This window comes from Lagopus leucura, unplaced genomic scaffold (assembly GCF_019238085.1).
Source record: "Lagopus leucura isolate 7727_CA_CO unplaced genomic scaffold, USGS_WTPT01 Super-Scaffold_100159, whole genome shotgun sequence".
Classification (NCBI taxonomy): domain Eukaryota; kingdom Metazoa; phylum Chordata; class Aves; order Galliformes; family Phasianidae; genus Lagopus; species Lagopus leucura.
In genome coordinates this window covers 4290215-4308944 of record NW_024962335.1, presented here as the reverse complement: position 1 = coordinate 4308944, position 18730 = coordinate 4290215, and the positions used below count along the sequence as shown (strand labels likewise).

At 35.3% G+C, this 18730-nt stretch overlaps 1 protein-coding gene across 1 annotated transcript; it reads left to right on the top strand.

The window, feature by feature from the left end:
- The first annotated feature begins 3530 nt into the window (after positions 1–3530).
- On the top strand, positions 3531–17216 carry MGAT4C (MGAT4 family member C). Its single transcript, XM_042889903.1, has 5 exons — positions 3531–3586; positions 8343–8415; positions 9788–9943; positions 14147–14294; positions 16050–17216. The coding sequence occupies exons 1-5, from the start codon at positions 3531–3533 to the stop codon at positions 17204–17206; spliced, it is 1590 nt and encodes a 529-aa protein (XP_042745837.1). The 3' UTR covers positions 17207–17216.
- Positions 17217–18730: the final 1514 nt, after the last annotated feature.

The window sequence follows — 18730 nt, the reverse complement described above, 5'->3', positions numbered from 1 at the left end:
ATTCTATGTTGGAATTTCTTTGGACCTCTTTGGAATTGCGTGGAGTCCGAATAGCATACTCAAACACAAATAATATTTGATTCCTGTTATATTTTTGCTCACAGCTGTGTAGATTATCCAGGGAAAAAATAAAAATAATGAAGAAGCAATAGCCTGATTTAATTTCCTTGACTTATATTTAATGAGGTTAATGCTCAACTCAACCTCAGGAGTCCAGTCAAGTCATAATGCTATCCCATCATTTTTTGACATAGTTGTTAACATAATTCATTTGTTCATTCCTGGGATTTCATGCATCTCAAGAATGCCAAATTCTTTCTTTGTTTATATGCTTAGGAGAAAGGAGCTCAGATCTTGTAGAAAATTATTTTGCAAGCATCTTAGTTTTTTTTGCAGCTTTTAAAATATATATATATATATTTTTTTTTTAATTTTTCAATTGTGAGGCTTCAATTGGGAAGAAAAAAAAAAGTGAAAATTTATTTATTTTTCCTGCAGAGGCTCAAATGTATCAATGTTCTAAGCTGGTGTTTCTGTAAGATAATGCTTAGTTAAATCACCTTAGTATTCTGGAGATTCACTCAAGAAATCAACATCAACTCTTTCATATATAGTCGATGTTTTGGGTTTGAATTTTGGACTTTTTTTTTTAAATACATACTAATTTGAAAAGATACTAACAAAAGAGATAATAGATGAAACAAGCTTACAAATATATGTAACTTTAATAAAGTTAGGGACTCTACAGGTAAGGTTGATGATTGGACTTGATGATCTTGAAAGCATTTTCCATCCCATTATTCTGTGATTCTATCATGTTTGTCATACACAAGTTTAAAAATTCTGTTCTCCATACCTGACAAGCTATTTTGTTGAAGCTGTTTCAAAGTTTATATTTATATTTGTTCATCAGTGAACCCTTTGGAAAATGAAGGGTTTTTTAGGTTACAAAATTTCTCTGATTCAATTTAGCAGATTCCACTTAATGTATTAAACTGATAAACAGAAGGTAGGAGCAAATTGGAATAAGCATCTCCTGAAGAAACTGGGAAACTGGGAAAGAATCTATTATGAGACAGAAGAAACAATCCTCTCTGTATCACTACTACCCCTTTGAGTAATTAAACACCAATTTAATGAAATTAGGCACCAGCTGCAATCTGGATATCAGAGATTACTACAGAACAGTGCATGCCGAAGTATGCAGGCTTTGGAGAGATGTTTCCTACACAAACTGAACTAGTTTTACTTGGCAGGTCACACAGACAGAGAGAAAGCAACTTGATAAGTACATGTGCTCTATGAGAAACCATTCAACTTAACTTCATTGATTGGAAATGGCTGTTTATCCTATGTGTAGTTACTCAACCCAGGATTCTTCTCACTTCTGTCTAGAAATACTTTTCTAAAGCCTAAGGAAATCTGATTATTAAGCTCAAAATCATCATTATGGCCATGGAAAGCTGCTAGTGTACATGATCTATTTTCAGGAGAGCCAGAGGGTTTCTTTCTGCGAAGGATCTAATTGACTCAGCAGGCAGAATTGACTAAGAATGCAAAAGCACAAGCAGTACTTGCAACAGCGGCTGTAAACCCTTCCCACCACAGCTCCTGCTTAGATTGCATGACTTAATTGCACTTCAGAGGAAGATAGTATGTTGCATGTATTATGGTACATCTAAAACAATCTCCATTGGTTATACAATCAACATTAATTAATATACGTGATAGGTCATGTCTAGACAAGCTGATAAATAGCAAAGTCCATAGAAAAGCAAAAGTCATTTTGCTATTATAATAGCAAATATAGTTATAAATATAATTATTTATATAAATACATAAATTTATATAAATACAATAGTTATAAATAACTATTTTCATGTTAAAGATGCTTAATCATCAAAATTTATTAAGATTTTCTGAGGAGGGACTTTTTTAAAAAATGAATAAGCAGATTATTGACTCTTACACATGTATATGTAGTCTTCTAAACCTTTTTCACAGAATGAGTTAATTTATTGATCAGGAAGATTCTATCTGGGAGCTCAGTGGAAAGTCTTAATGAAACACTTATCTGAGAAAAAGATTAGTAACAAAGCCAGTGAAAACCAATTTTCTCACTTTTAATCTCCTAATCTATTTTATATTATTTCCCAGGGGTACCGTGAACTTCACAGATACGTGGTTTTGTGCAAATAATAAACTAGAAGTCAGAATCTCACGAATTTGGGAGTTGTTCAATAACACCTAGTCACATTTCAAGCTGGATATATGTATATTTTTTTTTCTCTAATCTGAGATACTTAAATCTTGTTTAACTAGAGAGTAAAGGAGCCAGCAATGCCATTTTACCTTTTGGAAATATATATATATAATTATATATTCATATATGAGTATATATTTTTCATATATATAAATATATATCACAGAATCACAGAATCACCCGGGTTGGAAGGGACCCCAAGGATCATGTAGTTCCAACCCCCCTGCCTAGCAGGGCCACCAAACATACACATTCAGATCAGGTTGCCCAGGACCCCATCCAACCTGGCCTTAAACACGTCCAAGGACGGGGCATCCACAACCTCCCTGGGCAGCCCGTTCCAGGGCCTAACCACTCTCCTAGTAAAGAACTTCCCCCTAACATCCAACCTAAATCTTCCCTCCTTCAACTTAAAACCATTTCCCCTAGTCCTGCTGTTATCAGCCCTTTTGAAGAGTTTACTCCCCTCCTGGGTGTAGGTTCCCTTCAGGTATTGATAGGCTGCAATGAGGTCACCCCGCAGCCTTCTCTTCTCCAGGCTGAACAAGCCCAACTCCCTCAGCCTGTCCTCATAGGGGAGGCGCTCCAGCCCCCTGATCATCTTAGTCGCCCTCCTCTGGACCCTTTCCAAAATCTCAATGTCTTTCTTGTACTGAGGGCTCCACACCTGGACACAGTATTCCAGATGGGGCCTCACAAGAGTTTGTTTTGAACTAACTCACCCAATAAAAAATCATTGCTTTTTGATCATGGTATTCCAAACACACATTATTATGGAAGTATTGTGAAATGATATGTAAAGATGCCATGCTAAAATAGCCTTCAGTACCTGACATAGGTTCATAGAATGCTATGCAAGGGATGGCTCCTCAGAAGCACAGATTTCTCACAAACGATATTCCTTGTTCCACAGCACATAAAACCTCTCAGGGTTCTGCACTTGTGTTAACAGTGCCATGTTGTAACTAGCCACAGAAACTGTGAAGCAAGAAGAGTATGGAGGATTATGACAGCTCAGTGGCTAACACCACATTATGAGATTCACCAATGACTGAACCAAATTAGTCATATATGCCTTCAAGGAGACTCTTCTCTTCAAATCAGGATTATAAATGAACAGAGAAATTACTCACGTTTCTGTTATATGATCAGATTCAGCCAAGGTCAGAATGCAACTTTTCTGATGATTCTTAACTGGCTTTTGTCAAATGCTTATGCTGCTTCTACCATCCAGTTTGGAAGACTGGAGTGTTTGCTTACTACAAATATGACATCAAAAATACTTGATTATGACCAAGGACAAGTTCATAACATAAACCTCAGGTAAGAAACTGTAGAACCCTGAGCCAGAAGTTAGCTTACGGAGTGATTAGCTTACAGAATGGTTAGCTAATGCAGACTGTGATTCCAGTGAAGGTATTGAAACATGTAGGGAGGTATTCAGGCAAGTATAGTATATGTATTCCCTTTAGTATAGTCAGATTGGTGTCTAATAGATTCAAGGAATTTAGTTTGCTACACAAATGCCATATATGATAATCATCCATGAAAGTCTGTTGAAACACAGCAGTGCTTGTATCCATGTCTTCCTTTTATTCACTGATGAGTAAACTGATAAATTTACTGAGTATCTTTTAATTCCACTGCTAATTTCAATACTGAGTCATTTTTGCCTTATTTCTGATGCCACCTAAACCCTCACTCTTGAGTTTCCACCTGTTTCTAAGGTTACTTTCTCTGGATGTTTTAGTGAGCAGCATTCTCTCCTATACTGTTCTTTTTTCCCTTTGCTTCGTCTCTCGGGATCAGAACTTGAAGGTCTCTTTCAGATTTGCCTGCCATTTTCTGTAGCCTTCTAGGTTTTTTCCACATCCCATCAAATCATCACCTGTAACAATTTTTCTAAAATCCATCTTTCAAACCACAACATACTTGATAAAATATATACGCTCCTACCCACCCAGTGATAAATTAGATAGTAGTTTAACATCTAAGTCAATACATCTTGTTGCTTTTAGTCACCTCTTCACCTTGATTAGACTTGACCAAGGGATCTACTTTATGTTTTGCTCAGAGCACTACAGCTAAAGTAAGTTTTGTTGCTCTTTTTTACGTCATTCTGATGCTGAAGACATTTCATCCTCCAATAGCATATTGAGTTAAAACTCTACATTTTATATACAAAATTTTGAGTAGTCCATTCTTCTACATCTGTTTTTGACTTTCTGTATATAGAATATAAATTTCAGAAGACATGACAATCTCTAGGACAATTTTAGCATTTGGAGCTACAAAATAAAACAGCAAACCATCTAAAAACTGTATTTATTGCCAGCTTAAAACTCAAGTTCTAAAATCTGGATTTGTTAGCCTCATTCTGAGCTAGAGCTTCTTTTCCCTCACAACAGTTTTTACTTTTCTGCTGCCAGTGACAACAAGCATCCTGCCTGTCAGCCTTAAACATTTTATCCATATTTTCAGGCTTTCAGTAAGATAGACAGTAAATTTTGCTGTAAGTCTATCTGAGCTCTATGGAATAGCAAAAACTTATCCATTGTAATTTTCTAGTCCGCCAAAAACTGTAGCTCAGATGTATATGGTAATTTAGGGTTCAGTGTCCTTTTTTTTTTTTTTTGCTTAGCTGTGTTTTCATCTTATGTAAGAAGACCATGACACATGCAGAATTTAATAGTAATCATGTTCAATAGTAATAGTAATTCTAGTAGTAGTTATATATATATAGTTATTTAGTAATAGTTCAATAGTAATAGTAATCATGTACAAAAATTCCTTTTATTTTTTCCTGTGCTTAATTTGCTTAATTTAAATAAAATTTAATTTGTAAAGAGGATTGAATGGAACCCTTGAGGCATCATCTGCAGTCTTCCAAACAGAAAATCTGAAAAAGAAATTGGACAATCATCAAGAAGTGCAAGTAAAGCAGTTTAGTTATACAATGGTGGAATGATATATCTCAGAGCTCAGAAGTGAAGAACCTAATTCAGAGCATCTTAGTCAAATCAAGGATAGCAATAAAGTTCACAAAGGATTTAGCAATCCAGTCATGATTTTTTGCGAATGTTATCTCAGAATTTTCTTTATATAGTTAACATGGTAACAGATCTTGTCTATTGTATGCCCTGGAAGACTAGTGACAGGCAAAGCTTTGTGCCTGATTTGGAAATATATTAAAAAAAAGTTGTCATTTCTGACATCCATCTGTTCCTCTGTAAATATGCAACTTTTCTTTAGCTGCTAGGGCACAGCACCCAAGCAACCCAGAGTAGAATTATAGAATCATAGAATCAGTAATGTTGGAAAAGACCTTAAGGATCTTTGAGTCCAACCATGACCTAACCATACTACCCTAAATAACAACCCTCCATTAAATCACGTCCCTGAGCACCACATCCAAACAGTTTTTAAACACATCCAGGGATGGCGACTCAGAACATAGTAGCTGATCTCACTGCTGCACCTCTTTACATTTGTAGACACAAGTAGATCCACCATATTGGTTAGGTAAGTTTATGTTTAGGTTGTAAAGGAAGACTACAGGGTCTTTTAACATTTATCTTTTCAAAGGAAATTGATCAGGTAATTGAACAGTGGTCTCTGAAAGTGCGACAAAGCAAATGTGGCAAATATTGTCAGAAAGTCATGAAGAATTAGACAAGATTGAATATGAAATGGTTTGTCACAGTGAAATTGCGTATATGTGGTACACAGAAATTATTGCAGAGCTGGCAAAAATATCCTCTTACCTCTGAGAAGGGGGAAAATAAGGAAGAAGCTTTGCTTTTAGCCACTTTTTATTCTTGGAAAAAGCCACCTAGACATCACAATTGAAAGTTGTTTAAAACTTTTAACAGCTTTAAATTTAAATTTAACTTTTTGTTTGTTTGTTTCAAAGACTTGGCTATTAGGAACAGACTATTACTAGAAGTGCATTCAGAATTTGCTTTCTAAAACATTTTTTTAAAATTCTGTTGAGTGTTGCAAATTCTGCAAGAGAAAGCATCACATTATTATGTGAAAATCAGTTCTGATCTTTATAAAGCCTTCACACCTTTACAGGTCTTATAAAAAACAGCTTCTCTCTGTAAGGTATGTGATTGCATATTTTAGTTCATTGTTCTTTTATGTCTGTATCATCTTAGAAAGTCACAAGAATTATAGTTTTAAATTACTATGCATAACAGCACAAGCATGTGTGAATACGAATGTATATTAGAGTTTTGGAGTCCAAAGAGAGGGAAGAAAATGATATATCACATCTAGAAAGGACAAGAGTTAGAATCCATGCAGGTGTATTAATAGCTACATTGTAACAACTTAATGCTAGCTTTACAAAACAAATTGCACTTATAGAATTCTAATATCTACTTAATTGTGCATAAAATCCTATGGCAAAGTTATGGCTTCATAACTGACAAGTTGAAGCTTTTTTATTTCAATCTCAGAGCCTTAGTTTTGTGTGACTGTGTATATTCTGCTCAAATGGGCTTACAGAACAGCAAAAAAATCTTTGTGAGAAGTTCTGATATTTTTTCAAAAGATGACTGGCAGTGCCTACCACTATCTTTTTAACCTTTCATATTTCACTTTTGTAGTGTTTCAAAGTGCCATGTTACAGATTGGAAATAGCGATGCAAGAAAAAGCAGTTCAAAGACAATGTAAGGAATTCCATATGTATGAGGCTTGAATATTTTTAGCTAAAGGCTTACATTATAAGTATGCCAAATAGTACATTCAGACAAACTGGCTGGAAGAAGCAGGTTTTGGAGCAGGTTTTGGAGCAGGTTGATGGCGGTTGAAGACACATCTGCAGTGCCATCTGGTGTTAGTGATTGCAGCTGTGTCTCCTTCATGAAGTGCTGTCAGCAGAGGTTTCATCACAACTGGATGTCCTTCTCTGTAGTTCCTCTGGTTGGTAGGGTCCTGTAAGTTTTATGAGCATAAAAAAATCAACATTGGAACTAAGTTTTAATTTCAACAGTTTCAAGGATTCTGTCTGTAATCAAGAACGTTTTAATGACTTTGTGTGAAACCAACACAATAAATATAAGCAATTTCTACTGAATGTTGGCCATGTGCAACAATTATCTTTCTGCATTAATAGTCCTCCATTATCATTAATAATAATAGCCTTCCTCCAGTCTCACTTGTGTAATTCTAGCAATGCCTGTTTCTTAATTCAACAAAGTAATTATCTAATGAAACTTGCTGGTCCTTAAAGGAAGAAAATATAACCAGAAAATGTAGTTACAAACACCTTCCTCACACTTACTGACTTTGGTCAAAGTTGGTCAGAGCAAAGACAAGGGAGGTACCACAGTGCAATCAGCAACGTGAACAGTCATCCTGTGTCTGAAAAGTCACTTATTTATTCTCAAGCATTCCAAAGGAAAAATTCTCTATGTGCAGCTGCAGCGCATCTCTGATACCCCTAAAGTTGATAGTGGTTCTAAGCACTCTATGTCTTGCTGCTTGAATTTTCAGCTGTCAAACTGTCTCACACCGTTCTTTAAGAACTGCCAGTATCTAATCTTTCCAGTGTTAGTTTCATCAGTTTTTAAGAGTGTATTGCTTTGAAAAGGCATAGTTACACTGTGAGAAAAAGTATTTATATATATATATATATACATATATGTAAGTATACATACATATATGTATGCATGTGCATATGTTTCATGGCCTATTCTAGAACAGGGGCAATCTTTCATTTCCACAACTGATATGGTGTCCTCTGACAGCCTGTTGAATCCACAGATCACCAGTAATCACTGTGCTGTCAGTGGATGGAGGGCAAGAGTTTGAAGATTCATGGCCTTGATAGCTCCTTCCTGGTGCTCATTTCCATTAGACGGTAAGGAAATGCAAAGGACTATTGTAACCTTAAAAAAAAATGCCTACATTTGATTTATTCAGATTCATGGTGATCAGTCTGCTTTGGTTCTGCCCACCCTGAAATAAACAGGGACAAATCTGGCCAATTTATGAAAAATACTTAGTTGTTCGTTAATAGTTCTTTTCCTTTGTGCAAGATATAAGTTGCTCTTATTGTTCTCAACATAGTGATTTTAAAGCCAATGATATTAAAAGCAGCCAGCATCCATCCACTGCAGTTCATCTATATGCAAAAAACTTGGTGAGTTACATTTTTGCACTACTTACACCTGATGTACTTACCTCTCATTTCTCTGGAGTCTAATGGACTGTCAGATATATTTAATTAATTTGGCAATGTAAATATAGATTGAATTCTACATTTTAAAGATTTTTCATCAGTAGTCCAGAAAACTATCAACTTGACGTAATAAATCTCGTGTGGAATTCATAGTTGGATACATTTTCTGTCAGTTCAGATGTTCAGTGCTTTAAAAAATGAAGGTATTTAAATACAGAGTTAAAACATGCACATGTAGTGCATCACTTCATGTAGATTAGTAGATATTTGCACTCTATTCATATGTTTTCAATGTATTAAATATTATAGACAAATCATACATTGTTATAAACAACAGCCATAACACTTTTGTACTTAAAAAACAGTGAAAACATAAACAGTGAGTTTATAATCTACTTTTCAGTTAAGAATTCCTCAGTGTTTGAGCAGTGCAGTCTGGAATCTGTGTGGTTTTCATTTTAGTTTGTGGTCAGACAATATTCAATCAAATGTAGTTCAAAGAGAAGTAGTTAAATACATTAGAACAAGTTAATGTTTGTGATCTGATATCCAAGAATGACTTTCATATTGTTTAAATAGTAACATCACTACAATAAATATGTAACATTGTGATATGATTAGACAGCCTTCTTGATCTTGAACTCTACTAATGAGCTTCCTGACTCTTTCTGCCACTTTTCTTTGATTTGTTTAATTGGAGCAATAAGGGCTTTCTGACAGCTATATGTGTTCAGTCTAAGGTAGACATTGATCTTTTTTCTACATTCAGTGCAGAAAATAACAGCTCCGATGGAAGTTTTTTTCATACTTTTTTTCATACTAGTACAAGTGCCTGAGGCTGAGGGGTGCTGCAGATTCCTGATGTTACCTCCTTTCTGCAGGAAAAGTACCTCATTCACGCCTGGGAGTATCCACACCTTTCCCATTGGCAAGGATATTGAGACGAGCAATAACTTCTTCCTGGCCTTTTGGCTTGAGCTGTATTTGAAAGGAAGTACAGGTACAAATCATCTTTCCTAGTCATCTAGATGGAATCTAAGAAATTTATGCAGGGGGAACTAAATAGCTGATGCTCTCCTGTCACAATGTTTTTATAGTGCCAGCCTAAAATGTGTAGGATAAAGTGTGCTTTTCTTTATTGACTGGAAAAGGAAGGTTAAATTATAGGTAGAATTATAGATTTAGCTTGAAGATGACCAAGATTACATGAAACAAATCCCACCTTAAGGAGTATATTCTATGTATATTTGAAGAGCTTTGATACATATTGTTTTGCTCTCACACCTATCAGGTAGATTAAGAGTTCTTGTAACACTGTGATTTTCTTTCATAGGTGACACTACCGTATGCCTTTCTTCATATGAGACACAACTTGAAATATTTTGATAAAATGAGATGCTTGCGGAAACGATCAGCAGTGTCATTCTTAGGCGTCCTTGTCATTTGCTTGCTGTTCATGAACTTGTACATTGAAGATGGTTATGTTTTGGTAAGTTTCTTAGATGAAAGAGATTCTGGAACAATAAAATACATCCCTAGAGAATCATTAAGGTTCATAATTCCTGTAGTCTCCTCCTTTTGGTGTACAGCTAACAGAAAAATGTGTCCTGATGAAGTCATCTGATCAACACACACAGGTGTGTCAGTAAGATCTGAACTGTCCTTTACTTTTTGCCCTAAGTACAGGAGGAAATTAATGTAGAATTTTTTTTCTATCAGATACCTCCTTCTAAGCCAAAATGTATTCTGTGTTTCCATATTTCTTGATTTCCTTCCGTTTTAATGTAGAAATTGCCTACATCTGGAATATTCATGTAAGCTAGGAGTTCCTTCTTCAGTCTGTACTATGAATCTCACTTGTAAATACTTCATTACATGATGATAGGGAATATAATTATAGAAGAGAATCTACATTAATTCCATATTACTTTTAGGCTCTTGTATGAGTAATTTATTTTCACTGCTTTTATTCTATGTTTTTGTCATATTCTGTTTCCCATATTTGAATCTTCTAGGTTCGGTGCTACAGTGTGAACAATTAGATGGAAATGACACCTAGTGTAAGTCAATGGTAGCAACAAATAAATAAATAAATAAATAAATAATCAGAAAGTCTGTTAAGAATTTCAACAAGTAGGTTATCGAGAATGTAACATAGCCTGCAATTTATATGTACCCTATCGATGTCTCACTGGAGAATGAGAAGTATGATCTGAAGTTTTAGTTATATTTTGAATTTCCAGTTCATCAGAAATTGGATTGGGCCCAGTGGAAGGCGTGATAGCCTGAAAGGTGGAGCTTACAAATAATAAAATTTCTAAACTAAACATATAGCATTGTGATACAATTAGACTGCCTTCTTTCTTGATTTTAAGTTGAACTAATGAATGGCTTTGTGATTCTTCTTTGTCTGACTCGTGTAATGGGGCAGTACAGACTTCCCAGTATTGTGGAAGGTGAAGTTTTTGCTGGATCTGAATAGCAATACGATAATATGAGATATGTGCAATATGTAAATAGTAAAATGCTTATACGAATTTATCACAACAATGTATATCTTACTAGTGATATTAATTAAAAACATTTTACTCACTGCATTACCCACAGCAATATTGTTAACTTCGTGAATACAATTAGGGCCATCCTAGTGCTTTTTGAACTTTAGAAAACATAACTCATACTTCCAGTATGTTACTCCATTACTGACATAATGCTTTCTCTAACAGCACTAGTACTAAGATTTTACACTGTTTGATTTATTCATGATTTCTTCATTGTAATTGAATTTGACCTGGCTTATCAATTTTTTTTTTTTCCTAGCAGTATTTTCTTCTTTCAGTAATTGCTTCTAACTCCCCCAGATGTCTCTGAAAGTTCTTTTATTATCACTGCTAATGGCGTTCCTCTTGATTTGTTTTTTAATTCTTTTCCTATCCTATTTGCCAACTCCCCAGATGGCTCCATGTCTTATTCTTAATTTGCTCTTTTTCCCATCTTTTTTTAGAAATTCACTCTTCTTCATTGCTTCTCTCATCACAGTTCTGGCATGTTTGCATTCATGTATCTCCCAGCCAAGTCTCTTGCCAAATCTCCTGACAGTTCCCCCAGATCTCTTGATACATTTCTGGTCCATCAAGCATTTTTCAAATGTGTCAGGCTGTTGACTTTTTATCTTATTTATTTATTTTTATTTTCAACTTTTCCGACCATGTCTGACAGCTCCGTTAATTTACTAGTGTACGTGCTCTGCTGAGGTAAAAAAAAAAAAATAAGCAGCTTTAGTGTTAGTAGTGAGGAGAGACACATCTGGATAGATTTTGAGGACAGCAAGCTAACCAGTGTGCCTCAGGAAATTAGAATCTGAAAGTTCTCAGAGTCCTGAAGGCCTTCTGACTTTCTAACTACAGCTTGTTTCCTGTTGGAAGATCTCCTGTAGGTAAGTGACAGAGTATGCGTGTAATTGCCCAGCTTTTCTTCCCTGTTTTGGACAGCTGGTACCACTTTCACCACACACAACATGTAAAGAGCAGATTTTCAGGAAGTTACAAATTAAAACTGAGATACTCCTTTTTCACGAGGAGAATCTTGCATGTTCAAATAAACCCTTTCATTGGTCTCTGCAGGGCATTTGCAGTGAAAGTGGAAAGTAATGACTGTGAAAATTAATGGCTCACCAGGAGAAATTATTTAAATTGTTTTAATAGATGGTATGCAGTGCTGATATATGCTTATGGTTCTGCTGTAGTGTGAGTGCCACTTTATTCAAACATTTAGAAAACATTCTGAATTAATATAACTTATATTGCAATATCTCTGTTGGGATACAGTGACTTGTTCTACATACTCTGAGTTATAAGTGATAAATGGATTCCTAACTCTTCTATGAATACCAGGCCTTATTTGGGCACTGTGAAAACAGTAGCAATATTGTAGTTGACATAAAATCTTTAGTGGAGCAGTGTATGTATATAAAAATGGAGCACTTTGGACTATTCTGACACTTACAGGAATCCTTCAAGATCCAGCAAACAGTAGAACATGTTCTAAAGGTTAATCAAGAAAGAAGAGTCAGAGCTATTGTAAAACAAAGACAGCTAAAGAGAGTAATTAGCTCTTCATCTTCACTGATCTCTCCACAGCAGTCAGGAGAAAAACAAAACAAAAAAAAAACTTATATTTAAGGAAAAATCAATAGTTCAGTTTTGCTTTCCATTCATTTTTTGAATGAACAGCAAAATCTACCCATAAGAGGCATTCCTTCAAGAGTAAAATGAAAAAACTTTTTGGTTTTTCTTTGTTTTGTTTTGTTTTTGTGTGGTCAGTTCATTTTAACATTTTGTCTTCACATTTACAATTTCAAATTATTTTTAAACTTTTTATGCATTAAGTTGTGTTTCCATTCTCACATCCAATGAAATGAGGAATTTTGGTGTTCTGTTTTGGAATTACAAATAACATTTTGACCTTAATGAAAAACACTGTTTGAAAAAGTAATACTAGTACTAGAACAATTGTTTTGTGCATTTGTCATTGTTGTTGCTTGCTGTTGTTTTCTGTTTTGTTTTCGAGACAGTCCACTGATTTGCATTTTAACCTAGAATAAGCCTTCTTCACCTAACTTATGAGAAAATGTGAAGTAGTATAGCGGCACTAGAGAGTATAACAGTGCAGGACATCATCCAAAAGATCTTTACTCAGATGCCAGATTATTTACTCTTCTATGGAAGAAAAATAGTGAACTTAAAATGTACATGGGATCGGTTTACAGGAATATTTATTTTCACCATAAAATACATCTTCACATATTTAGAATGTTTATACCATCAAACATAAATTTTGCTTACCGTTATTCTTGTTAGAAGCAGAACTAATGCTGCACAATGCTCTCATTTAAGACAGGTCAGGACATTTTTTAGCATAGTAACATACTGTAATAGAAGAAATAAACTCATTTCTTAATTGGCCTGTCATCAGACTAGGCTCAAACAATGTAAATTGTAAACAGTCTCATGGTGCTGCATCTTGTTATATACTTTTTTTTAAAGTCTGAGGGAAAGGTTAAATGGATGATTTGCTGATGAAGTCTCTCCTTCTCTTGTGTGATTTTTTTAAGGCTCAGGAAGCCTCTTGAAAGAAAAAAAACAAAAGAAAAAAACAAGAATAGGGGACAGAGAGAGAGAATGTGGTGATGTAAACTGCTCTTTGCTCTGTTTAGGGCTTTTTTAATAGTTTTCTTGTTTGAGGGTTGGTTTGGGCTGTTTTGCTTTTAATCACTGAAAGTATTTTCAAAAAGATCTTCTCCACCACTTCTTCTTTCAAGGAAAATTATCTCATGTACTGTGAACTGATGTTCTCTTTTCCCTGTTCTCAGTATGCCAGCTTTTTTTTGTGATAATTAACTGATCCAAAACCTTTCAAAAAACAACATTTAAAGAATTTTTCTCCAAACTGCTTTTTCTTCTTTTCTTTTTACCATAATCTGAAAAGTTATTTCCTGCAACCAAAAATGTGTGATATTCAGTAATGGGTTTTAAAAAATGAGGTAACATCTACATGCTTTCAAGAAAGCTGACACTGAAAAATGTTATTCTTGGAAACCTGCCTGTCTGTATTGCCTTTCTGGCTAGCATTCATAAATGTGTTTCTCTGTATCTCTCTCCCTCTCCTATTCTTCTTGTTTTCTCACTAATAGGAAGGGGACAAGCAATTAATCAGAGAAACAGCCACGCATCAGCTCAACCCAGAGCGCTATGCTCACACGTACAAAGATTTGTCTAATTTCTCAGGATCTATAAACATTTCCTATCGCTACCTAGCTGGCACGCCTTTGCCAAGGAGAAGTAAGTACCTGCAATCTGACTGTTATGAAACGAGGTAATTTAAAATGGGTGAAATCCATGTAGTTCCTGTGGTGTTTCTAGGAAAGATAAATCAGTTAAACGGTGAGGATCTCAGAGAGTGTGGTGGGACAGGTATCTCTGAACAGGCAGTTCCTGGGTAGCTGCTAATTCAGCCCAAGCAGTGAGTGTCCTACAACTTCTTTATCTTCTAATCACATGCCTGCCTGATAAGCTGTCCTTCAGGCAGCCCCAGATTTTCTGTGGATATTTCTGCGGATCTTCTCTAAAGCTGGCAGAGATGATTCAGAAACTGGGAGCTATGCACATGATGATGGTGCTCTGCACCCATTCCCTAAGACTAGACACAGCCTGTGCCTGTACAGTCAATATGATTGGGATCAGATACAGCTTTCAGGTCCCCTGTTGGATCAGTCTTGCAGCTGGAATTCATTGTTTATTTAACTATGATAACTAGAAATAGGAGTTGCAATATTTATGGAGAAGGTAGAGGAGGATTCTTCTCCCATCTTTCTCCCAGCCAAACAAACTATATGCTCGTTCTGACTTCAAGCAGGCCTCAAGACTTTCATGTGAAGTGAAATATAGACATACTTCAATTTTATCCAGCAGTTCTTCCAAATCAATCATTTCACCAGCATAAACAGGGCTCAGGAGTCCAAGCACAGACAGTAAAATAGAATTGTGACTTGCTGATCTTCATAGGTATAAGGTATAAGGTAAAGCTGTAAGGTATAGTTTGTTCAAATTAGATTTGAGAAAATTCTGACTATGTAGGCAGCATGCCTGGCTTCTAGGGATTGTACTTCACTGTACAATTACATTTTAAGTGGAATTTAGACTCAAGGAAAACTATGCATCGTTATATCAGAGTAGTCTTTTACAAACCACTTTTTTAAGAAAGTTGGTGCAGACTCAACTTAATTATCAAGTCTTAGCATTTATTACATTAAAATAGATATACATCAGAAGATATCTGAAAGTACTGATTTGGACTGCCAGGAAAGAAATATGTAATAGTAATAACTGCAAGGCAGCAAAGATTTAAATTGTTTGCTTACAGTGAAGATGCATCTTTCCCCAGCAAAATGTAGCAGCATTGAAAACAGCTTATGGAAATACAGATAAGCAGTGGTAAATTCTCTTCTATTTCAAAATAATGTCCAAATTACATCTTGCAAAAGGGACTTACGTGTGCTTACTCAGTGAGTTCTGAAGAAGGGTTAGAAAAAAATTCAACAGGGGAAAATTGGACAAGTTCAGTTAAAAATGAAAATGAAAATGCAGAGAGAAATTATCCATGCTACATTCATAAAATGGTAAATATATGCATAAATGGAACTAGTTCTGTATAGTGTTTAAAATAATGAAAGTTTAGCTCATGTTTTGGTGCTGTACTTCACAGTGCCTTGTTTCAAAAATGTTGTGTGAATCATAAATCATAATCACCTTTCTTTCTTTCAGATTTTCATAGTCTTAACATTGAATTTTTGATCAGTGGATTTTTTCCTGTCCCAGGCATACACATTCACATTGTTTGGATTTTGTCCATTTCACACTAGTATGCAGTATGATTCTTGTTTCATGAAAAAGGAATAAACATTCTTTGCTGCATGCATCTCAGTAGGTTCACCATTCAAAAGCTTTATTCAACATTAACACAGCCCCAGATGATAGCTTTGAAACTAGTTTGCAATGTCAGATTCTCTGTTTTTGTCTGATTTCTCTTTTGTACAGGGTATCTTACAATTGGGCTATCTTCTGTGAAACGGAAAAAAGGAAACTACTTGCTTGAGACCATCAAGTCCATATTTGAACAGTCAAGTTATGAGGAACTTAAAGAAATCACAGTGGTAGTACAGCTGGCAGATTTTGATTCAACCTGGTGTGAAGGGATGGTCCAGGATATTTCACAGAAATTTGCACATCACATAATTGCAGGCAGACTAATAGTTATTCACGTCCCTGAGGAGTATTATCCAGCACTAGATGGTCTCAAGAGAAATTACAATGACCCAGAAGACCGTGTGAAGTTTCGATCCAAACAAAATGTTGATTATGCTTTCCTGCTTAACTTCTGTGCTAATCTTTCTGACTATTATGTGATGCTAGAAGATGACGTTCGTTGTTCAAAGAACTTTTTGACCACTGTTAAGAAAGTAATTACCTCAAGAGAAGGATCCTACTGGGTAACTTTGGAATTCTCCAAACTGGGGTATATTGGAAAGCTTTACCATTCCCATGACCTCCCACGCCTGGCCCATTTTTTGTTGATGTTTTACCAAGAAATGCCTTGCGATTGGTTGTTGATCCACTTTCGTGGGCTGTTAGCTCAAAAGGAAGTGATACGTTTTAAGCCATCACTGTTCCAGCACATGGGATATTATTCATCTTACAAAGGAGCTGAAAACAAACTAAAGGATGATGATTTTGAAGAGGAATCATTTGATATCCCTGACAACCCACCTGCAAACTTGCACACCAACATGAATGTATTTGAAAACTACGAAGCAAGCAAGGCTTACAGCAGCATTGATGAGTACTTCTGGGGCAAGCCTCCTTCTACGGGGGACTTTTATGGGATTGTATTTGAAAAGCCTATTAAAATCAGTAAGATTAAAGTTATAACTGGAACTGAAGACCGGCAAAATGACATTTTGCATCATGGGGCCTTGGAAGTAGGAGAGAAGATTGTAGGGAGTAAAATAGGGAGAAAATGTACTACGTACTTGAGACTAGGGGAATTCAAAAATGGGAATTTTGAAATGACAGATGTAGAGCACAAAGTTCTGTTTGATATTAGCTGCATGAGAATTCTTGTTACCAAAAGTCAAAAAGAGTGGCTAATCATTAGGAGCATTAGCATCTGGACTTCTCAAACATCAAGTCAATAAAACGAAGCTACCTGAGAAAATACACATTAAATGCAATCAGCTGGGTCCCAACTGGTATCATTTCCCAGATAAACTGATTTATTTCCAACTCTTTCCTAGAGACACAGAAAATCTGGGGAAACAATAAAATTATCAAAGCAATTTATTTTTTACTAGTTTGGCCAGGCAATATACAAGCATTTACTTGTTGAAAATTTTGAATTTTATAGGAAATGCAAAGTTCTGAAACTTTTCTTGAGATCTTGAATCCTCTTTTTTTTTTTTTTTTTAATTGTAATTTCTCTTTATAGAGAGATCTTCTGGACTGTTCAGATCAAAACAAAACATATTTACCAAAATGTTTAGAGCTATGATCACTACGTTGTGAACAGAAATTGGATTCCACCTTATGCACATTCAAATTTAAAATGTTATGGTAGTATGCGTTTGTAAAATAGCTGGTGATATGTTTCTTTTAAAGGCAGTTATGACAAGGATGTCTGTCCTGAAACTGGCAATTTCATTCTGAGCACTGTAAGAAAATATTGTGGCTTGTCATTGAAAATTCTTTTCAAAAGGGAATGTATGTAAAATTATGAATCTGACATGATTACTATGTGAAAAATAGATAACTGCATCTATTATTCTGTCTCAACAAATATTGTTTGTTCTTTTTCCTAGGTGAAAGAAATACTACTAATGTTTTATACTAGGGGAATAATTTAATCTCATTCAAATAAAATTCCTCATAGTAAGAAAACATTCTGTTTGAGTACAGATGTCAGTATCAAATCCAGGCACCCCCAGGGCAATCTTTGTCTCTTAGGCATCTTAAGTTTCATAACATATTTAAGTTTCATTATCTTCTGTTCCTTTAATAGACGCAGAACTCCCTTATGCACATAGCTGCAGTATTCTTCCTGAAAATTTTTCCACCTTCCCTACTTACACATCCAATCTATACATGATACAAATGTAGAGTGTACCAGGTTAAGCAATTGGAAGTGAATGCTACACTATTCTTTACTGGCTGATGTCTAGGCAACAGACCACATGAAAAATGAAGATTCTTAATTTAAGGAGCAATTAATATGTTTCTGATCTTTTTTTTTTCTATCGTTCTCTAAATTTTATCATATTGGTCCTGTTGCCATCTTTTAATGGTCTCAAGTTTTTCCCTACAAATTTATTTTGCCTGGCTTGAGCCAATAAACAGAAAGTTTCCTCACTCCTAGTGACTTCAGTGTTATCTCTGGGTTTCCAGTGTATCACACAGGGAGCCTATATGGAAATGTGACTTATATTACACACATACATTTGCATGAGTAGAATCTACATGTGTTTTTTTTTTTTTTCCTCTAAGAAATTCTGCAGACATTCTCAGTAAACACTAAAATGTCCATAGGAATATCAGATGTGACACGGATGAACATTGTATTATCAAACCCAAGAATACTGCAGTTATCATCTAATTTACATGTATGGGTTTTAGTTAAACCTGGGAAGCAAGGATTAAATTTCAAAATGTCTGCACTGACCAAGAGT